Source organism: Leucoraja erinacea, chromosome 11, assembly GCF_028641065.1.
Source record: "Leucoraja erinacea ecotype New England chromosome 11, Leri_hhj_1, whole genome shotgun sequence".
NCBI lineage: Eukaryota > Metazoa > Chordata > Chondrichthyes > Rajiformes > Rajidae > Leucoraja > Leucoraja erinaceus.
In genome coordinates this window covers 51,869,334-51,893,318 of record NC_073387.1, presented here as the reverse complement: position 1 = coordinate 51,893,318, position 23,985 = coordinate 51,869,334, and the positions used below count along the sequence as shown (strand labels likewise).

The window sequence follows — 23,985 nt, the reverse complement described above, 5'->3', positions numbered from 1 at the left end:
GGAGCTGTGCAGACCGCGGCTTCAGGCTGCCGTCTGCTGCGGGCCAACGGAACGGAGCGCTCCCCTCCAGCGAGCCCCAGCTCCGTGCTGACAGTCCACGCTGCACCCGCCGCCGGAGCCCCGAGCCCCGGGCGCGTCTCCGGGAAAGGCCGCGCCGATCCTCGCTGTTAGGCCACGGGGGAGGCGACCTGGAAAAAGTCGCCTCTCCATGGAGGAGGCGGCCGAAACGGTTTCCCCCTTACCCCCCCACACCACCCCCCACACAAAACACACTAAGAAACACTAAAAACAGACTTTAAGACATACTAAAAAAATAAAAAAAGTTGAAAAGACTAACACGCTGCTGACAGGGCTGCTGCCAGTGCAGCGCCCCCACCCGCCAACCACCACCCCTGACAGTGTGTTCCAGGTTCTCAATGAGCATTTAGAAATGGATGAAAAAAACACTTGGATTTTCATTGTGTCATTTCATATCCCAAAGACTTTAAAGCCACGAAAATACTTAGTCAAGGTATTTTACACAAATAGTGGAGGGCAACGCAGACACAAATTTGAATGCTCAAGAACTTAGGAGGCGGTAGAAAGTGGTAAACTGTAACAGTGATATCATTTGGATATTTAAGTAGTTTCAGTGGGATATGTCAGAACTAGCAACCACTCTGACTAAGACCTTAAAGAATACATTCAAAATTTGGCAGGACTGCAGTGAGTGTTTAACAGGATGTTCAACTGGTGACAGATTAAGCTGGTTCTCAGTTTGGAGCTGACCATCTTTCTAATTTATTGGGCAGAATTTTGTGAAGATGTGCCTGCACTTGCCACTGGATTATGCGTGTTTTTATTTCTTTGCATCTGGGAGGATAATCTTGATCGTAGATATCATTACACATCTAGAGCATCAAAGGTCACAGTGCATCAAGGCCTTGCACAATGTAAAGGCCCTGTCCCACTTTCCGGAGTTACTCACAAACTCTCCTAAGTTTTTCCCTTGATGCTCTTGGAGAACTACGGTAATAGTAATTCGTAGGTACTCGGGGCTGTTTTTTTTATCTCGTGGACATTTTTCAACATGTTGAAAAAACGTTCAGACTTACCTGATGCCCCAAGTTCCTACGGCTGGCATTACGATCCGCTACAAAACATCTATGGACTCCTACGAGCTCGCTACCGACATTCCCCAAGTTCGAATCAAGGGGAAAACTCGGGAGAGTTCGTGAGTAACTCGGGAAAGTGGGACAGGGCCTTAACTTTGATACATGGGCAGGCTAGAACAGTCTCTGCCACCTGTCTTCTGGAAATACCGTAACAGCAATGGCACACTCCCTGATTTGCCATCTGTCACTGATGCCAGCATTTTCCAAAGCTTCTGAATTGACTTGTTACTTATCCATTTAAAATAAACATTTAAAGTCATAGAATTATAGAGCTGTACAGCATGCACCAAGTCGTCCGTGTTAACTAAATTGCTTAGTGCCACTTTCCCTACAATTTACCTGTCTAAGATAAATTTTGATTTATTTCAATTTTAAACACAAATTAAAAAGTGAAATGAAAAATAATTTAAATAGAAAAATTAAAACCATACTTTAGTAAACAGAAATTATATTAAAAAAATAATCTTTCTCACAGTTGTTAAATCTCCTTTTAAATGCTAACTTGCCTGAAGCAGGATCTGAGAGTAAATCCAGGGAATTACTAGTTTCTGCATCAGCATTGAACTTTCATGAAGAACGCATGTGGGAAATTACTGGACCATCAAAGAACATATCACCTTGGTTGGCCTGGCAGTTTACTTCCAGCAACCGACGTGCTAGTCTATTCTCTCCATGGTGTTGCTAGAACACCATGTACTAGGGGTATGACTTTTGAGATGTTCTTTTATCGACCATTGTTTTCAATAAAGTAGCTTTATTATTGTTATTAGTTTAGTTTATTTCGTTTAGAGATACATAGTGGAAACATGCCCTTCGGCCCACCGAGTCCGCACCGACCAGTGATCCCTCAACTTTAACACTATCCTACACACCCTAGGGATACTTTACACATACACCAAGCCAATTAACCTATATACCTGTATGTCTTTGGCATGTGGGAGGAAACCGAAGACCTCGGAGAAAACCCACTTGGTCACGGGGAGAACGTACAAACTCCGTACAGACAGCAGCCATAGTCGGGATCGAACCCAGGTCTCCCGACGTTGGTCAGTGGTCAGCGGCACTGAAATACGCCTGGACCATTTCCAACATTTCCCTACCATGTCCAGACCTCATTATCTCCATCGCAGGGGATAGACTACTGACCGACATCTACTATAAACCCACTGACTCCCATGGCTATCTGGACTACACTTCTTCCCACCCTGCTTCCTGTAAGGACTCCATCCCCTACTCCCAATTCCTCCGTCTACGCCGCATCTGCACCCAGGATGAGGCGTTCCACACCAGGGCATCGGAGATGTCCTCATTCTTCAGGGAACGCGAGTTCCCCTCTTCTACTATAGATGAGGCTCTCTCCAGGGTCTCTTCTATACCCCGTAAACCCTGTACCCCGTAAACCTTGTACTCATCTTCCACCCTACCAGCCGTCACATACAACAAATAATCCTCCTACATTTTCGCCACCTGGCTCAGCACTTCAACTCCCCCTCTCATTCCGAATCTGACCTTTCTGTCCTGGGCCTCCTCCATGGCCACAGTGAAGCCCCCGGTAAATTGGAGGAGCAGCACCTGATATTTTGCTTGGACAATTTACACCCCAGTGGCATGAACATTGACTTCTCCAATTTCAGGTAGTCCCGGCTTTCTCCTCCCCTTCCCAGCTCTCCCTCAGCCCACTGTCTCCGCCTCTTCCTTTCTTCTTTCCGCCCCCAGCCCCCAGCCCCCCCTCCCCACCCTCACATCAGTCTGAAGAAGGGTCTCGACCTGAAATGTTGCCTATTTCCTTCACTCCATAGATGCTGCCTCACCCGCTGAGTTTTTCCAGCATTTTTGTCTACCTTTATGTGTTGTGTGTTTATAAGCACTACAGGTGCATAACTACAGAGCCATGTCTTTTTCACCTTGACTAAATTTATTTAATGGGGTAAAATGTAACCAAACATTGGAGTAATTTAGGAGAATTGTACAGTGGGTATTTTGTGACTTTTATTTTGTGCTTGAAAACTTATGTCATGGCATGGCATGACTGTTCTTCCTTAAAAGTGAATGTTTTGAAGATTATGTTGGAATTTGTACTTGAACTGTGTTTTTTTTTTATACAGGATTTACAAATCATTTACTCTCACCTCCATGGGATGGATGTACTTTCTAATTTGCGAGAACACACGCTCAGGTAAACATTAACGTTTTAACAAAAATATTAAATGTGCTGGCTTTTTGCCGTTCAAGTTCTATGTCTCAGTTAACTCCAACCACATCTCTTTATACTTGGTTTGATAGATTGTTAAAGGACATTGGATGGAATGTAAAGAAGGATAGAGAGAAATGTCAGAGAAAATTGAGGATGATGGAGGTAGCATAGTTAGGGCCATAGAATTTTTGGAAATACTGCTACGTATAAGAAAAATGACACCCTGGTCTCATTGAAATTTGGTAAGAATAACACGAGAGTCTCGACCCGAAATGTCACCCATTCCTTCTCTCCAGAGATGCTGCCTGGCCTGCTGAGTTACTTCAGATTTTTGTGTCTATCTTCGGTTTAAACATCATCTGCAGTTCCTTCCTACAGTGTTTACAGCTAACTTATTTAACGTACGTGTATCCAGCTTTCAATGGATTGTTGTTTTTTCCTGCATTCTCACCGTGCACTGAGTGTGTGGGAGGCTACTTACCAGCCAAGTACCCATAGAATTCAGTGACATCTGATTAAATTAGAAAGGTCGGGGTAACTGATTTGCTTCTTTTAATAATTGCCTTGCTCTCAGAGATCCACTAATGTTACAGGAACCCCATGGTTACGGTTATATTATCTTTGGCATGGTACATTCATACACCAATCAATGTGGTTGAAATTGTTTTTATGACCTTCAAGTTTTACTATTAACAAAGCAGATTCAGAAAATGATTAGAATAAGGCACAGTGCTGGAGTAACTCAGTGGGTCAGGCAGCATCCTTGATTAACTTGAATAGTTGACGTTTCGGGTTGGCATATTGATGTGGAAATTGATTTACAAGTTCAACAATCTAATGGTGCTGCTGTGACCGATTATATTAACCCAAAGGTTTATATTTAAAAAGTCCCAATCTGTGGATTTTTTTAAACATTTGTTTTCACAAGCATCAGAAAAATTATATCTGGGGGTAGTTTGAAAAATCCCAAATGTAGTGCTGAGAATCTATCTAGTTCCTTCTGAGGTAATAGAAGTGACCTAAATGGTTCTTTTAGTAAATTGGATCATTCTTATTGGTCAGCTGTTTGTTATTTTCTTCCAGGTTGGGTATTTCTAGGTCTTGGATACCTAGGTTTTACCTATGATTACTAGTTCTGAAATATATAAATGAACTACCATCAGAAACAAAAATTGTATTTTATTCATCAGTAACTTTTAGGACATCCTCTGTTATTGACTTGGCTTAGTTTGAAATAATTTATCATTTAAATTATGGTGTTTAAAATGTAATTTCCTGTTATAGAGCAAGAACATTTAGGTCCTATGACATTGTGGCAAGCTAGGGAAGAAATTGTGAGGCCTCTAGCAGAGATATTTGTACCCTTGATAGTGGTGGGTGAGGTGCTAGAAGACTGGAGTGTAGCTAATGTGCCTTTATTAAAGAAAGTCCAAAGAAAGTGGAAGCGGAGGGTACAATTTGAACATTTAAAATACCTTGGACACGTAGATGGATAGAAAAGGTTTGGAGCAATATTGACTAGGAACAGACAAATGAGACTAACTCAATGGGGCAACTTGGTCAGCATGGATGAGTTAGACCGAAGGGCCTGTTTATATGTTGTGTAGCTCTATAAATATTATCAACTAGTTGCAGTGAATCCATGAAAATAGTTTGTAAACCTTTGCTGTGTGAATGCCTGTCTTTCAGATTGATGTGCATGACAGTACGTTATGAAAAACATGATGCCAATGCAGTCTTATTCTAGTAAGTATTTGTAATGACACGTTACTTCATTCAATAAGTTTCATGTCCGTTTTAAACTCAAGATTTACTTCTATGTTGTAGTGATACCTCGTGTTCTTGTAGAAACACTCATTAGTTTTGTTTTTGTGGTGCAAATAATGCTGAATTATTTAATATTCTCTGATAAAAGCTACTATTTCAATGTAAGTTACTCTTCCCCATGTGGTTTGGTGAATGATTAAGGAAATTTTGATCTTGAAACAACAATGGATGTAAAGGTATAGAAGCGATAAATCTAGCAGTCCACTTCCCTCATTGTGGAATCACAGTGGTCTGTAAATAAGCAACTCAGTAGCTTGGGTGTTAGAGGTTATGGGGAGAAGACAGGAGGATGGGGTTAGGAGGGAGAGAGAAATGTGGTAGAGACTTGATGGGCGAATGACCTAATTCTGCTCCTATCACTTATGATCTTATGAGTTCACATTGTGTTATTTGATTTTTTGGCTTTGGATCGAATTCTGTCTTTAATTTGTGTATTGGTGATGTCTTTATTATTTATTTTATTCCGATTATATGTTTGTTTTACTCTTGTTCATTTCTGTAAGGTGTCCTTGAGACTTTTGAAAGGCGCCCACAAATAAAATGTATTATTATTATTATTATTATTACTGCCCAGCATTCCCTTGGTCCCAATTTCTTTTAAACCTATTCTTGGATTATCATCCAAGGCTAGTGGGGAAGTTTTGTATCACTACACGAGGGATTCTTTTAACGTTGCTAGTGTTTTTGTTCACCGTAATTTGTATTTTCAGTCCTTAGTGTCTGGTAAATTGAGTTGATAACAGTAAAGAATGTGAGTTATAGCCTAATAGTTGAATAAACAAAGTTGGGACTTTAGTTTTAATTATGTCAGTGTTCTGCAATGGAAATATTTCTTCATAATATTAATTTTAAGGCAATTTGTTGCAAGAATGTGAAAGATTGCAGACTTTCCTGGAGATTGACTTGGGAGTGCAGTACCATAGTAGTTACCATATTAGTAACCATAGAAATGGTGGTATTGACTTTAAGGCATGGGTGACTGCTAGAGAATTTAAATTTGAATGATCTCATAAAAAGAAAATGAAATTATAACACTGCTGTAAAAACCCATCATGTTCCCTAATGTGTCTGAAGGAAAACCGCTGTCCTCTCCCAGTTTGTCTCATACTTGGTTCACTAAAGTAGTTCGCTCTCATTGTAATTTTAAATAGTGCACAAATTGCTCAATTCAAGGAAGGGTTAAGGAAAAACAAATGTTGCCAAGTTCAAGTTCGAATTTATTGTCACACGTACCAATTAAGGTACTGATATTTGAGTTACCATCCAGCCATACTAAGTAAAAAGCAGCAATACACACAGGCACATAAAATAAAATTTAACATAATCATCCAACACAGCGGAATCCACATTCCTCACTGTGTGGGATGATAATAAAGTTCAATCGTCTTCCTCTTTGTTCACTCGTGGTCGGGTCTGTTGAACCCGCCGCTGCCGATGGTCCGATGTCTGAAGCCCTCGCGTCGGGATGATCGAAACTCCGGTTTCGGGACGGAATGAAACACTCCGTTGCATGGAGCTCCCGAGTCGGCCTCTTCTCACTAGAGACCGCGGGCTTCACGGTGTTAAAGTCCACAGGCCCCGCGGTTGGAGCTCTTTCACAGGCAATCCTCAGCAAAGGATTGCAGGCTCCTTTGATGTTAAAGTTCGCGTTCCTGCGGCTTGAAGCGCGAAAAAGCCGCACCACTCCACGTTGTTAGGCTGCAGGGGGGACGGAAATGTGATACGGAGAAAAATCGCACGTCCGTCGAGGTAAGTGATTGATAAAAGTTTCCCCCAATTCCCACCCCCACCCCCACATAAAACAAACCAAGAAACACTAAAACATACTTTTAAAACATACTTAAAATAATAAAAACAGAGAGGGGACAGACAGACTGTTGTTGCGAGGCATCCAATGAAGGAATAAAATAGATACGGAAAAATACTCCAAAAACCTTGTTCTAAATGTAGTGTACACTACAAGTGAGGTTGTTGATGTCATACTGGAAGTACTGTGGAATGCACACAGGTGGGTAGTTGCCATTTCATTCCTATACAGTAATGGTGCAATAGTGTTGGGGATCTTTTAATGATTCTGTCTGATTGCATCTTTTTTTGCCTTTTTATGTTTAGTACATTTTACTTTATGTTTTCCTCTTTTTGATTAGCCCTGACAGCATTGCAACCTGCTGGTATATTCTCCTTTCGGGATGTGTATTTATCAAAGAATCGATGTTTCTGCCATGTTGCAGGTAATTTATCTTTTTTTTTCTTTGTACAGATGGTAAAAGTTAGAATTTCAAACCTCAAATGACAGAGAGGAGCATGTGTATTCCTACGATTTTGAAATATTCATTGATATCCTTCACAACATATACAGAAGGTCCATTTTTGCATTATTGATAGGGGACAATCAGCCATGATCACCATGAATGGCAGTGCTGGCTCAAAGGGCCGAATGGCCTCCTCCTACACCTATTTTCTATGTTTCTATTTCCTTCGCTCCATAGATGCTGCCTCACCCGCTGTGTTTCTCCAGTATTTTTTGTCTACCTTTGATTTTCCAACATCTGCAGTTCCTTCTTAAACAATTACCAGATGTCAATATTGACATGGATTCCCTCTTCTTATTTGCTAATGTTCGAGGTGAAATAATGCATAAAGTGTTACCAGTTTTTATTTGCATTACTCAATTGTTGTGTGGTGTGGGGAGATTCAATGAAAGTAGTCTGCCTCCATTGGATGCCTTTAATGTGGATTTGCACTTGCAAGGAACACTGATTAAAAAAAATTGTGGGCATATAAACTCTAATTTTTCCATTAATTAATTGGGCAAATCACATACTGTGGTCCTAAGATATCCTGTGTTGCACCTGAACAGAGGCAACTGGTGGAGTCAACCACTAATGTGGAAGTGTAAGCATATGGAAGTGAACCAATAAAAAAAAACGAGAAACACGATTAAAAGTTAAGTTAATTTTTAATCGTTAAGTTAATTTTTTATACTTATAGTAATGTGGAAACTTTGTATCATACTCAGTAGTGAAAAAGCTCTGTATTCCAAATGGGCGGAGGATTAAAGAATATAGTGGACTGCTACTGGAACTGAAATAATTTGTTTTTAATCTTTAACGATAATTGCAACGTATCTCCCACCTTGCAACTTGATTTATTTGAAATTTTGTGGTAAATATGATGTGAGGTAAATGAGAAACATGAAACATGTCCTAAAATAAAAATGGCTGGAGGCAATAATATTAATCCATGCAAATGGTCTTGTAAGTCTATTAATGACTGATTAATTTTCCCACACCTCCAAAGGCTTTGGTTAAATTATGTTTACTATTTTGCCCCAAAATAACTTCTGTTATTCAGTTTGCACTTGCACTGGAATTTTGCATAGGTTCAAGCAATAAAAATCTAAACAATGTGTCGGGAAGCTATCTTTGGTCATCATAACCAAGCTCCCACAGATCTATAGATCTTATGAACATCGAAAAGGCAATTATCTGCATGTTGCATACACTTTTAATTATTCAGTACGTTATGATGCTTTGAACAACTTGGAGCCATGCAATTTGCTTCACTCTCTTTTGATTCAGTAAATTGTTTAACTATATTTTCATGCCTTAGGTCAGGAACCTAGAACATGTAATGTAATTTTTGTAACCCATTTATTTTCCTTTTCATCATTGTCTTCCATTGAATTATGCATCTAATCCAACTGCTCTTGTGTATAATTTTTTGAGTGTCATCATTTGGTGATTATTCTGACATTAATCAAATTTGACAAAATTAAAATAAATTAAAAAGTGAGATAAGGATAGAAGCGGTGAGAAATGTGGTCAAGAGAGGGAATTTAGGTAGAAGGAAGCAGGGGGATGGAGAAAGGGATAAGTGGGTGTGCTTCCAGGTGGGCTCAGGGAAGAAGGGAGAAAAGTGGGGGAGGGGGGGGAGAGAAGAGGTGTTTGTAGGTTAGGTACCTAAAATTGTAGAATTCAATGTTCTTGCTGTTAGGTTGTTAGCTACCTAAGCGAGTATGTGGTGCTGTTCCTTCAGTTGGTATGTTGCCTCTCTCTGGCAATGTCAACACCCATGTCAGAAAGGTTAGTATGGGAAGGCGTGTTAAAGCGATTAGCAACCCTTTCCAAATGTGAAACTGTGCATGTCACCAGAAAGGGGAATCCAGGCGAAACATCTTACAATATACTTGGTACCACCCATGAAGAATCCAAACAAACCAAGTATCCTGGCATCAAATTGCAGAATGATCTGCGTTGGAATGGTCAGACTCATCATGCAACGGTGAAAGCAACAGGTGTCCTAAACTTTCTGAGGCGCAACTTTCATCATTGTTCGACTTCAGTCAAAGAGAAGCTATATGTCACCCTCATTAGACCTCATTTGGACTACGCAGTTGCAGCATGGGACCCATACACAAATAAAAACATTTCTTCCATCGAACGTGTCCAAAAACAGGCAGCACGATTTGTTACTAACATCTATGAGAGAGAGAGAAGCGCGTATCACCAAACTTCTGAATACTCTGGGGTGGAACCCTCTCCAAGACAGACGTGAAGCTCACCGTTTGACCTGTTTTTACAAAATGTTAAATGGTCAGCTCGACATAGACTACAAGACCTTCACCAAACCCAAACCAATTAGGAGCAGACGAGGGCATTCGATCCAATTTGTGATCCCAGCTACAAAGACAGATGTGTACAGCAATTCGTTCTTCCCCCGCACAATTAAAGCATGGAATAATCTCCACCCAACTATAGTTACCCAACCAGATGCAACTAAATTTAAGGTAGCTCTTTCTTCCCAATAACTCTTTCTGGCTTAAGCCCTCCCTTCACCACCTCCAGTTTAAATTTCATTTGGAATATTTTGGAGGATCAAGAAACCAAGAACCAAGAACCCGGAGATCCAGCAGGACTTGGTGCAAGTATTCGGCGGAACAATTGGCACTTGGTCTTTCCGATATAAAGGAGGCCACATAAATACTGCCAATAGCACTTTTTGATTATGGGCATTTAATCAATGTATAATCTACTGCTATATATAAGCTATAACTATCTGGTTGATAATTTACTTGAGGTGCCTCTTATCTGAGTAATCAGGATGTAGAACTCTAGATGACTTTGTTCCTTTACCTTCCGTTCCCTTTCTTAAGTGAAGGATTGTTGAGGTCAATTGGAGTGTCCCACTATTACTCCAGCAGAGCTTTTCTGCTCTGCACAGCACTTTATCCAGGAATGCAATGCATGGCAAATTCTCATTGCTGTTATTTTTTTTAAACGCATGTGATAGGGGAAGAGTAGTTGTTCTGTGGAAACCTGCTTTTAAAAGGTTCTACTCACTTCTGTATTTTGAGGTTAGATTGGGTAATTTACGTCATTGGAATCGATTTCTGTGAAACTGTTCTACTACATCAAGGAGGTAGATGGAAAACTATTGTTCTGAAATATTGGTCAATTTTGAAGTATTGTGACTTTTACAATGTATTTTGACATGAGTAGGAAGGAACTGCAGATGCTGGTTTACACAAAGATAGACTACAAAATGTTGGAGTAACTGAGTGGGACAGGCAGCATCTCTGGATAGAATGGGTGACGTTTTGGGCTGAGACTTCCATCAGACTGAGCTGAGGCTGAAGAAAAGTCTCGACCTGAAACATCACCCATTCCTTCTAACTGGAGATGCTGCTTGTCCATTGAGTTACTCCAGCATTTTGTGTCTATCTTTGATATGATTAGGATTCCCTGAGAGTTGGGTTCCTGGTTGTGAACAAGGTGAAGCTAGATTGTATGGGGACTTTCCTTCTCTAAAAGGATAAAAGAAACATTGAAACCCAGGGAAATGTTCAAGGACCTCATTAGTAAGTTAAAATAGTAAGATTAAATGAGAACTTACCAGTTTGAAGATTGATCTGTATTTTATGAGGTGTTACGATGAGGGATTACGTGAAGAACCCGCTCAGTGCGCAGGCGCGGCATACTTCCAAGCAGCGGTGTGGAATCACAGATAGACACAGTTATTTGAAGTAAACATAGTAAAGAAAAGGAGACATCAATTATTAGTTTGATCCATATAATGAGGGTGGGAGCGGAGGGCACGTAATCCCTTATCGTAACTCCTCATAAAATACAGATCAAACTTCAAACTGGTAAGTTCTCGTTTAATCTTACTATTTTACTTCGGAGTCACGTGAGTGACTACGTGAAGACTTCAAAGCTCTGTGATCTCAAACCGTGTAACAGTTTTATTTCACTCACTGCCAAAGTTCTTGAGGGAGGAAGTGTTATCGTAATCAACCAATGAATCTGTTTTTCAAGAAACAAAAAGGTATTTATTAACAATAACAAAAAATAATTTGCACCCCCGGGCTTAAATTAAATATTTGCAGCTTGTAATATTTTTTCTGCAAATAAATCAGGTTTCATCAACGGCTTATTATAAAAAGTTCTGAATGTCGTTTCCCACGACCATCCTGCTGTATTCAGAATATGGTCAACCGGTACGTCCATTCTCTCGGCCGTTGATGTAGATGCTGCCCTAGTGGGATGAGATTTAAATGTATTAGTATCTATTCCAGCAGCCTTCAGTACCTGTTTGAGCCATCTTGAAATGGTTTAGCTCGTTACCCGGCCATGAGGTTTCTTGTGGCTGACCCATAACGCTTTTTCACTCGCTCTGATATTGTGGGTCATGTCTATGTAATTTTGTAGATGGGTCACGACACACAACCGTGGCTCTGGTGGGTAGGCCCCGGAATACCACTACTGGATTAGCTGTTCCTGGCCTGCTTTGTTTCACCAGATTCTGTATGATGAATGTGATCTGATCTGGGGTGGTCACCATGTTGTCCAGCCTCAACTTGTGTAGTGACTGGACCCTCTGAGCGGATACAAGTGCCATCAACATGAGCGTCTTTAATGTAGCTTGCTTGAGGCCGAGGGATCTGGCTGGTGGCCATTCCCTGAGGTATGTCAGGACCACACTGATATCCCAAATATGGGTATACCTGGGTTTAGGGGGCTTGATATTATAAATACCCTTCATCGGTTTTACCACCAGTGGATGGGATCCCATCACCTGTTGTCCTGCTGGTTTGAGATAAGCAGAAAGCACACTGTGTTGATGGCACTGTAGCTGATCCCTTCATCATGGTGTAGATGGGCCAGGAACTCCAGTACGTCGGTGGCTGTGGCTGTTGCATACGTTGTCCCTGTTTCCAGGCAGTACTTCTCCCATTTTTTTATGCTGGTTAAGTACTGCCTCTTGGTGGATGTTCGTAGGGATGCCGACATGGTGGTGATGGTTCGTTCAGACAATCCCAGTTCCAGGTAAGGTCTGTTCAAAACCTGCAACCCAGGAGTTTAATTTTCTCATGGCATGGGTGGCTTATGCCTGATACTGGGTGAGTTAATAATCCTGGATCACTGGGAAAGACCACTGGTGACTCAACCATCATGTCATGCAGAACTGGGAACCATGGCTGTGTAGGCCAGTCGGGCACCATCAAAATTCCAGAAGCAGAGTCCATTTGTATTTTGCGAAGTACCCGACTGATGAGGCAGAAGGGGGGGAAAGCATAGAAGAAGAAATTTCCGCAATCCAGCATGAAGGCATCTACCGCTGCTGCCTCTGGTTCTGGTTCCCAAGCGACATACATAGGTAACTGGTGATTTAGTCTTGATGCAAATAAATCGATATCTGGCGTTCCATGTTGCTTAATAATTTTAGCAAATACTTTAGGGTTTAACATCCATTCGATGTTATCATTGAATTTGCGTGACCTGGTGTCTGCCACTGTGTTTAGCTTACCTGGTAGATAAGTAGCTGATAGCCAAATATGTCTTTCGACCCACCATTGCCAAATCATGTTGACCAATTTGTCGCATGATAATGATTTTATGCCGCCCATGTGGTTAATATAAGCCACCACCATAGTATTATCAATTTGTAACCGAACCTACAAGTGCTGCATATTAGATACATATGCTTTTAAACCATAAAAGGCGCCCAACATCTCTAGGTAGTTAATGCCCAGTGTAAGTAGTAATGATGACTCTAGGTTAGTCCATCTACCACCTGTGCTGGATATGGAGTTAGTTGCTCCCCAGCCTTGAGCACTGGCATCTGTTTGAAGAACTAAAGTAGGGTTAGTGATGATAATAGGGCTGAAACTATGCCAAACATTTTTTGCCCACCACTGTAGCTCTGATATTGCTTCAGTGGGTAATTCCATGACGCGATCACAGTGACCTACATGTCGTTTTAGTGCCTGTACCTTTGCTCTTTGTAAATTTTGATAGTGCAAAGGTCCGAATTGTGTAGCCGGAAATGCTGCTACCATTTTCCCAATCACTCTTAGAAACATAGAAACATAGAAATTAGGTGCAGGAGTAGGCCATTCGGCCCTTCGAGCCACTTGCTCTTGCTCTTGCTACTTGTCGGATAGTTGGTCGTTTGTTGACCATTAAATTGTTGCATGATTGTGCTAATGCAACCATTTTTGCCTTCGGCAAGGTAACAGTCATATGGACTGAGTTAATTGTGAAGCCCAGGTAGTCCATGGTAGTGGATGGCTTCAACTTAGATTTATCTGGATGTAGGACGAACCCCAGAGTTTCGAGGAGCTGTTTTGTAGCTGATACTGCTGCCACAGCCAATTCCATCGTTTTCCCTACTATCAGAATATCATCCAGATATGCCATGACAATATGTTTTTGTTTTCTTAGTATTGCCATGGCTGGTTTCAATATTTTGGTGAATAATCTTGGGGCTGAAGTTAGCCCATTGGGCAATGCTTTGTACTGCCACAGCTGCCCCAACCAGATAAATTTTAGGTATCTGCAATGATCCTTGTGTATGGGTATTAGATAGTAAGCATCTTTAAGATCAATGCTTACCATGAAGTATCCTTTGGAAATCAGTTGTTTGGCAGTAACAAATGTCTCCATTTTGAAATGTATATACTTAACAAACTTATTTAGTGATGTTAAATCAATCATGATGCGACATCCACCATCCTTTTTGGTTTTAGTGAATATATTTGATACAAATTCCAAAGGTTCATGTTTGGTCTTTTCGATGACCCCCTTTGTGATAAGTCTCACCAGTTCAGCTTGTCCCTCGCGTTTCTCTTTGACGGAGGGAGAAAATACCCTTTGGGGCCAATGTTGAACTGGCGGCGTTTTTTCTGACATGAACTGTATTTTAGATCCACTAATGCTGGAGTATATACTTGTCACTCGTGACCGTACCCCATGCTTCTTTAAACAAGTGTAATCTCCCCCCTGTTAGTAAAGCACCCTTATTCTCTATATGCTGGCAGGAACCAGACCCACCTACCTCCATGGTTATTGGCGTTTCTTCTGTTTCCTCATGTGCTTGAAGACTTTGTTTGTCTGACGTGCTGGCGATGTTGGGGGGTGGCGCATTTTCCATGGGGTCCGCTCTGGGCCCTGATCTAAAAAAGATCTTTGGGGATAAAATGCGGTCTCCGAGCTTTCACCAGTCCCATATTGAGGACGTCGACTGGTGGATGCCGTGGGGTGCTGCCGCTTGGGTATTGTAGGTCTTGGTTTGCTCGTCCCGGGGCCTGCCCTCATGAGGCCGAAAGTTTTCGCTGCTTCCTCCATGTCCCTCAGTTTCTTGTTGAGTTCTTTTCCAAATAACAGAACGTCCGTCTCTGCAGCTGGGGCTCTGCACAACCCAGCAAATTTGGGATTGAGGGCAGGTCTTATGATTTCCCGCCAGAGATTATTGATCTCAAACTGCGTGTTGCACATCAATGCCAGCACATCCTGCTGGCAGGTATCCATCTCCGTGCTTTCCACAGAACGAGCAAAGGCTGTGATGGCCAACGTCAGGAGCCTTAGGATCCGCTGTAGCTTTAGTTCATGGTTACGGATGTGTGACCCCACATGCCCCCAGATTTGGCTGTTCACACTCTTCACTCTGAGGGCCTCACAGTTCTCTGGTGCTGTGTAGAGTTCTAGCTCCTCAGAAAGCACCTTCTCCTGCAAGGGCTTATTTGACAGATGATTGATGCTGGCCGCCAATCTTGGATCCAGCGGTCTTCCAGCACATGGGGTTGCTACATAGCGGTCCACCACACCCAGCAGCTCTTCCTGCTCCTGCACCCCTTGCATACTCCCGAACTCGTCTGCCAGCCCCTGTTCCAGACCAGCCCAGCCCTGGTCACCAATGCTAGCCTCCAGTAATGAGGGAGCAGAGGGCAGTGCACAAGACACTGTGGAGGAGGTGCCTGACCTTCCTCCGCGAGAACGCTCTTTCTGCGTATCCAGCTGGAGCATCTGCTCCAAGAGCTGTTGTATGCAGCTCAGGCGGCTGTCTCTCCTCCGTTTAGGTGGAGACATGTCCCCCTCCAACGAATCGGAAATTACTGGCCGGTTAGATTTTCTGGTGGATTTTTTCCCTGTCCTCCGTTCAGGCATTAGCGGGACTGGGCTTGGCTCGGTGTCGGGGATAGCGGAGCGCTCTATGAGCGGTCCTGCCGCCGGTTGCTGCCCCCCTGAGATTGAACGCTCCTCTGGTGGAGTTTGAGCGGGGGCAGTTCTCTTCGAGAGTCTTTTGTTGAGTGTACTCATTCTGTAATAGAACACAAACTCGACTCTCCTTCTCCGTTAGATTTTCCACTCTCAGTATACTTACCTAACGGTCCGTTTTTTAAAGTGCAGCTGGAGAGCCTAACTCCAGGTGCCGCCGCTGTTGCACTGCTGACGTAATGCCGCGCCTGCGCACTGAGCGGGTTCTTCACGTAGTCACTCATGTGACTCCGAAGTAAAATTTAGTATTTGAGGGAAGATGTGCAGAGTTACCACTTGATCAGTCTAGCCATTTTACGTGATGGGAAGTGGAGGAAAAAATACTACTTTGAAATTGGGAGAAGCAAAAATGAGGAAGTTCATTAAAACAAAGTTAAACCTTGCATGTGTGGACTTCTGCAAAATAATTTTTCTATTTGCACATTTATAATGCAAATTTGGGAACATTTAAAAAATCTCCAGTTTATGGCAGGTGGAAGCTAGCAAAACTGGCATGGACATGTATCGTTGATATCTGAAATCTAGAAAATCAAAAAATCAGTGTGTGCAATTGTTTGCAGCGATTTTCACAGATTTAGGTATATGGTGCCACTTGTTCTGATATTAACATCATAATATCTGATGTTTTATGTGATTTCTTGCCTAAATCTGCTAAGAAAAGTCCTGAAACCAGTTTTCCAAAGTTTTGATTTTGCAAAACTTAAACAAGTAAAGGCAGCAGAAGCAGAACAACAGCGACTTCTGATTAATGATTTTTTCCTGTTTTCTTCTGCTTCTTTCAAGTATTTGGGGGATTTTGTTATGTGACAGAATTGCTATATTAAATAGCTATTTTAAAAAAAAAAGCAAAAGGAGAAGATTGGTAGAACGGATTTCTTTGGCAAAATATTGTGTTTTATTTCAAGTGAAAAAAGTGTGAATTGTACATTAAATTACGAGAGATGTGATTTAAATAGAAATATATAAAGTTGACAGATTCTTGGTTGGTAAAGAGATATTGTCTAAAAATTATTAATTAATTACTGAAAATAAACAAGTAAAGTTCAGAAGTAGACCTGTCGGCACTCGAGGGCAGGGATAGGGCATTAACATATGTTAAACCCCTATGCCCCAAAGAAACGCAAAGATCCTGTAGCTGACTTTGTAAAGGGTAGTTAGATAATTTTTTGTTATTATTGCTTATAGCCTACCAAAATAAATCAACGTATAAAATTCTGTAAATCCTTCCATTTTATTGCAACTGATTAAAATGACTTCCTCTTCTAGTTCTTTATCCTCGATGAACTAGAAATTACATGACTTCCTATCTACTATTTTTATTTATTAGTTTTCCAATGATTGGATCTTCTCTTTGTTGCATCTAAAACCTTTGTGATATCATCTCAAGATATAAAGTTTGGTTGTCTGTTAATTTCAACAAACGTCAGTACAACCTTCTCATCAACCCTCACTCAATATGAGTAAATGTAAACCCATAGAACACACAATCAGGCCTTTTGGCCCAACCTGCCCATGCTGACCAAGATGTCCCATATAACTAGTCCCACTCGTCTGCATTTGGCCCATTTTCCACTAAACCTTTCCTACCAATATACTTGTCCAAATGTCTTTACAATGTTCTTATAGTACTTGCCCCAAATTCCTCCTCTGGTAGCTCATTCCCTATACCCACCACCCTCTGTGTGGAAAAAGCTGCCACTCATGTTGCTATTGTATCTTGCGCCTCTCAGCTTAAACCTATTTCTTCAGGTTCTTTATTACCTTAAGGGCCTGTCCCACGTGGGTGTCATTTTGGCGACATTTAGGCGACAGCTGAAAAAGAGGTTGTCGCATGCAGTAACGCGGAGCTTCCCTGTTGCCCCAGGATTTTGGAATGTTCAAAATCCTGGGTCGACATTTGGATGTCTCATCATGTTGTGTGCCCTGTCACGTGCTGACGTATGCTGTCCTGTGGGTGACGTCCGGTTAGGGTTAGGGTTAGAGTAGGGACCACAGATGAGGTATAAAATATTCTTCCTTCAATGCATGGATATTAAACATTAATATATTAAAATTAATACAATAAAATCAATTGTGCAAATAAAAAGATGTCTGAGTCGTTCAATTATATTTATAGACGTATTGGTCCGTTTCCAGATCCGCTCACCGTCTCTTTTCACAGGGATGGATTCAGTGAGTGTAGACTGAACTCCCCTCTCCTCTATTCGCCCCCCCCCCCTCCTGCCCCATCCATGCTTCTCCACTCCCCTGTACCCTTCTCCCCTCCCCTCTCCTCCCCTTCTTCCCTTGCCCCCTCTTCCTCCCTTCTCCCCGTTCCACTCTTCTCCCCCTTATCCACTACCCCCCCCTCCCCTCACATCCCCTTCTCCCCATCTGCCCCTCTCCCTCCCTTCTCCCATTCTCCCCCCCCCCCCCCCCCCCCCACTTTCCCCCACGCCCCCCCCCCCCCCCCCCCATTTGTGGACCCAGCCTACGACCAGCAATCCCCTGCACACTATCCCACACACGCCATTGACAATTTATACAAACCTGTGCGCCTTTGGAGTGCGGGGGAAACCCAAACCCTAACTCTAGCCCTAAACCTAGCCCTAACCCTAACTTCTGCCTGCTCCTCATGGGAAATAAACTGTTGGCCACGAGTTGTTAGTGGGATCTAGCTGTCACAGGCTAGGTCCACAAATGTGGGATGTCACCCTCTCCTCCCTTCTCCCCGCTCCACTCTTCTGCCCCTTATCCACTCCCCCCTCCCCTCACATCCCCTTCTGGGTCCAAAAATGGGAGGGGGGGGCGTCGGGGAAAGTGGGGGGGGGGGGGGGGGGGGGGGGGGGGAAGGTGTGGAGAATGGGAGAAGGGAGGGAGCGGGGAAGAAGGGGATGTAAGGGGAGGGGGTAGTGGATAAGGGGAAAATGAGTGGAGCGGGAAGAAGGGGGGAGAGGGGAGGGGAGAAGGGTAGGGTGGAGTGGAGAAGGAGGGATGGGGCGGGAGGAGGGGAGAGGGGAGTCCACTCACTGAATCCATCCTTGGTGATCGGATATGGAAGCGGACCAATACATCTATAAATAAAACGGAACGACTCCGACATCTTTTCATTTGCACAATTGATTTTATTGTTTTAAATTTAATATATTTTTAATTTAATATATATATATATTAATTTATTTATATATTAATTTTAATATATGTTTAAAATCCATACATTAAAGGAAGGATATTTTACAGCCTCAACCCTAACTGGGATTTACCCGCATGACAGCATACATCAGTGCATATGTCGTGCAACTTGACGGTTGTACAGACGTCAATCACTGACGCTCCGCAATCGCCCAATGCAACAGACCCTTTACTGTGGGTGAAAGTCTGTGCAGTTCCCCTTTACACCCCTCTAAGTTCACCCCTCATTCTTCTGCACTCTAAGGAATAAAGTCCAAGCCTATCCACCCTCTCCCTGCAGCTCAGGCCCTCAAGTCCTGGAAACATCCTTGTCAATCTCTGCACTCTTTGCAGTTTAAAAAAAAATTAAATTAGAATAGTGCACCCAGGAATTAAATCCTTTCTATTCCTTCTTGTTAAAATTAAGTGTATACAAAATCATTAATCAGGGCATTGTTTATTGATTGAATGCTCTTAAGTATGATTGGCCATTATCTTTTAGGCATCAAAAGATAGTGGCAAAGTGGCTATGGAAATGCAAACCTCAGTTTTGTTTAATTGTTTCCATTTGCCACTCTCACCTTTGCAACGTTAGGTGGCACAAATTGAAAGTCTTCTGAATAAAGGAAATAATATAATTCAAAGTTAAGTGGTACTGACTTATTGCTTTTCATCTCAAGTGGAGTATTTGAAGATAATACACAGACCAATATCATCAGAGCTGCAGAGTGCAATCCAGGATTTTTTTCAACCTTTCACTTAAACCTCTTTATAAGGTGTATTTGAATAATTGACCACTTATGATTTGATTTGATGTGTTCAATGGTGTAGTGTTCCATTGTTTGTCTTTTCATTAATTATTCATTTTTGGCCATTGGTGTTGCTTATTGACAGATGACTATTGTTGCAGGCTTTTCGTTGCTTTGATCATTGTGTGACTTGAGATGGCAATTGATGGAATCTTTTTTAATGACAGTAAGAATAACCAATCTCCTTTCCTAATACAAAATGTTGGTGCAACATGATAATCTGATGCCAGTTTATAAATTCTAAATATTTTAAAAGCTAAATTCAAAATATTAATCGGTCATGGTGGGATTTGAACTCAAATTGTTTTTCGTTTAGTTTAGAGATACAGCATGGAAACAGACACTTCGACCCACTGAGTCCATGCTGAATAACAATCACCTGTTCACACTGGTTCAATGTTATCCCATTTTCTCATCCAGTCCCAACACACTAGGGCCAATTTTACAGAGGCCACTTAACCCACAAACCCCACATGTCTCTGGGATGTGGGTGGAAACCAGAGTATCTTGAGAAACCCACACGGCCACAGGGAGAACGTACAAACTCCACGCAGACAGCACCCGAGGTCAAAATAAAAACTGGATCTCTGGTATTGGGAGGCAGCAGCTCTACCAGCTGCACCTCTGTGCCGCCTCTGAATTATTTGTCTATATTGTAATTATTGTTTGCTTGAGCATAGTGGGGGAGGAAAGAGACTGTTTTGGTAATAACTTTCGGTTCTGAAAAATATTTATTGAAAATAATTCCCATGTAGAGATAGCGTCTAACTGAGGAATGTGACATTGGAGATATCAGCAGTACTGTAGTAACACCAGAATTTGGATAGCTGCTTGCCTGCTTCAAATTTTTCAAATTATTTAAAGGTAAGGCAAGTTGGCACAGTTTGTTAGGCAGTTAACATTTTTTACATTTCTTATTAAACGAGTCGAAACTGTCAGCCCCAATTTTGTTTTCCACCGAGGTTTTGGGAAATCTTGTTTTAAATTTGTGGCAATTAAAAAGTTTAAACTGGCTGGAAGCGCATATTCGAAAAATTAATGATGTTATGATGTCTTAATCCAAAACTTCAATACACCTGGCATACCAGAAATCATGGGAATATTGACTGGGAACCTTGCACATCACAGGTTTGTTTTTACTTGGAAGAACAATAAATGAGAATTACTTATTTCTTGATTAGTACAGGTGTCAGAGGTTATGGGGGAAAAGGTAGGAGAATGGGGTTAGGAGGGAGAGAGAGATCAGCCATGATTGAATGGTGGAGTAGATTTGATGGGATGAATGGCCTAATTCAACTCCCATCATTTATGACCTTATGACTTGACTCAAAATAAAAAATCTTTGCAGAATTGCGATTTTTCTAGTATCTATTTCATTAAAAAGTGCTTCCAATTGCAGTGACAGTTAATTTTTCCAATAGTGAAGGATTCCTATTCAGTGTAACAGTTCACAATTTTAGTAGCAACAGTCTACAAGTAACCTACCCCACACGCATACAGGGTGTGGCCATTAAGCTTATGGTACTTCACCCTTATGAAAATCACTAGCTAAAAATCAGAGAAATGGATTTACAGAAGTACATTCATTATGAATTTATGACATTGGGGAGTTATTTAATAAAATAAAAATGCAAAAGCAAGAAACAACAAATGTTGTCTTTTTCTTTTTCAATTCTCATTTCTGAACATCTGTAGATATTGTTTTATGTATTTTGCTGTTTAGTTTTTTCCCAAAAGTTTTCTGTATTATTTATTCTCAAGATGTCTGAAACGGGGCTAGCTAGTTTAAGTGCAAGTGTAAACCCAAGCAAGCACTTATTTGTGTGTTATATCTAACTAACCTGTTGAAATTTGATATGTATTTAAAATGTATATCTTCATTCAAACTGAAGGCTGGAAGGCGATGAGCATCTGCTGTCACTTGTTTCTCCAAACGCAGCTGGTGGCCACTTCATAGATTTTCTTTGGAAACTGACAAGTGCAATCTCTTGAGTGATCTTTCCAACCCCCCTCCCCTCCCCACCCACCCCAAGATGCCATGAATCAGTAACTATTCATCATTATTGCAGAGAGAAAAAGATGCTGTAAGAATGCATCTCCACTTATAATATGGTATGCAATGAGAATTATTGTTCTACATTATAGAAAATCCCAATATGATGTAACGCGGGTGTCGCTTGTTGTTAATACAAAAGTACACATGTAAAACATTTTATAAATTAACACAACATATTTCCAGTCCAAAATCAATTTAAGATCATCTGCCTTTCTCGTATCTGTCTAAATCCAGTGTGTGAGGGAAACCAGCCACGCAGTTGCACTTGTTACTTCTGCTCAAAGTGGCTGACCTATAATACTTACTAAGTTTTATTTAATATCTATTTATTTTTCTTTTGGCATCCTCCTTTTGTGTGAGTCATTAAGTTTTTGTCTTTATTACTTGAGGTTAATTGCCCACTGTTGAAAAAGCAAGGGGTTCTACGGCATGGTAAAACTGTCATTGTTTTTTTGGGCATATAACTTAATTTCTCAAGTTTTCCCAGGGTGGAATATTGAAGACTCAGAGCTTTAAGGTAAAAGGGGCACAGTTTAAAGGAGATGTGCAGGGAAAATATTTTTTACACAGAGATTGGTAGATATCTGGAATGCTTTACCATGGGTGGTGGAGGGAGATACAATAGTGGTTTTTTGGATCGGCATTTGGGTATTAAGGGATATGCACCATGTGCAGGCAGAGGAGATTAGTTTAACTTGGCATCATGTTTGACCAGACATTGAAGGCTGAAGGGGTGTTCCTGTGCTGTGTACTGTTCTATGTTCTGTGTCTAGATTTATCAGGTTACAGTGAAAAGCCTTGTTTTTGTATGCTATCCAAACAGATTAGATATACCATACATAATACAATCGAGTAAAACAAGTACAATAGATAGAACAAAGGGGAAGATTCAGAGTGTGGAATATAGTTCTCCATATTGAAGCACATTAATTCCATTCTGTTTAATATTTTTGTTGGAAAATGTATTTTGGTTATCCTCTTCATGTGGTCATGGCATAGATGGAAAAGAGGTCAGTGGGTGGGGAGAGAGAGAGAGAGTGTGGCACCCTGCTTCGGAAAATTTAAATCATGGTCACAGCACATTTGTGTTCTATGCTGTATTGATAAGCTGCAGCTGCCAGATAGCAGTTGAACGCTCAAGCTGGTATGCAGGCAAAATTGTCGACTTCAGAACAATTTAACCATGTTGTTTTTTAACCAACCGAGTCCGTGAGATCATTTTCAGCAGGAAATGCACATGCCTTGCTCCTGGTGAGCAGACAGCCAATTTCAATGCTGCCTTTCACGTTCAGAGTAGGGGAAAAGCTGTAAAAGAGGAAGCTAAAGTCTGGAAAAGAAACACAGAAGCAAACCATGTTTCTGGCCTAAAGCAAGTTGCTCAATTGCAAAGCAAGTTCGGTGCAACAGTTCGCAGTGGAACTTTATTTTTGTGAAGATTTTTTTCCCAAACTATATTTATCCGTAAGACTTAACAACAGAATTTAGACGGAAAGGAGTTGGAATATAATTAATATCTTTTAACCAGGACGTACTATACAGCTTGCTCTTAGTGTCTTGAGTGTACTTTACACCGTATGGAAGTAGTTTGTCATGAAAATCGTTCTTTTGACTGGAGTCTGTCAACTCTAAGGAAAAAATACACCAAGTTAATGGTATGTTTTACTTTATCCTTTAAGAGTCTTGTTTGTTTGTTTTAATCATTATTCTTTCAGTATTTTCAATGTTAAATTTGCTAAAAGAAATTCTGATTTTGTGAAAATATTATTTCAATGGATGCTTTAGTGGGATCAAATTCTTTCAGTGATGAACTATTTTGTAGTCAGGATGATTAAATTTATTCAATTTATTTTTAAATATTAATCATTTGTAGTTTTGTTTAAATCAAAGGTTTAGATCCTAAAGGAACTAAAGCATAAGGTATTAGTACAGAAAAGTGGTGCTAAGGTAAAAGATCAGCCATGATCTTGTTGAATGATGGAGCACACAGAAAGACCTGAATCATCCATTCCTTATGTTCTTAATTAGGATCTCTTTTTGAAGCCAATGCAAGTTATATGAGGCTATTTCTGCTGCAGGAATTGCAGTCAATGGAGTATTGTTTCGTGATTCACGTGCTGTTTAAACATTAAGACAATATTCAGCAGATGAGTTTCTAATTATAGACTTGGTGTTCAGTCTTGGCTACAGACATCTGTATTGTTAACTGATTTAGTCAACTGAAATGTTGATAAAAATT

At 41.2% G+C, this 23,985-nt stretch overlaps 1 protein-coding gene across 9 annotated transcripts in view; it reads left to right on the top strand.

Annotated features, from left to right (window-relative positions):
• The window catches only part of LOC129701809 (rap guanine nucleotide exchange factor 6-like), a 286,480-nt gene that overhangs the window by 70,878 nt on the left and 191,617 nt on the right, over positions 1 to 23,985 (top strand). For 8 of the 9 annotated variants that reach the window (XM_055643264.1, XM_055643261.1, XM_055643263.1 and 5 more), the window contains exons 2-4: positions 3,260 to 3,330; positions 5,038 to 5,094; positions 7,323 to 7,406. In XM_055643264.1, the coding sequence (XP_055499239.1) occupies positions 3,260 to 3,330; positions 5,038 to 5,094; positions 7,323 to 7,406 (212 nt within the window). Of the gene's footprint in view, positions 1 to 3,259; positions 3,331 to 5,037; positions 5,095 to 7,322; positions 7,407 to 22,088; positions 23,402 to 23,985 lie in introns of those variants that run through there. The other variant, XM_055643265.1, reaches the window with a different exon arrangement.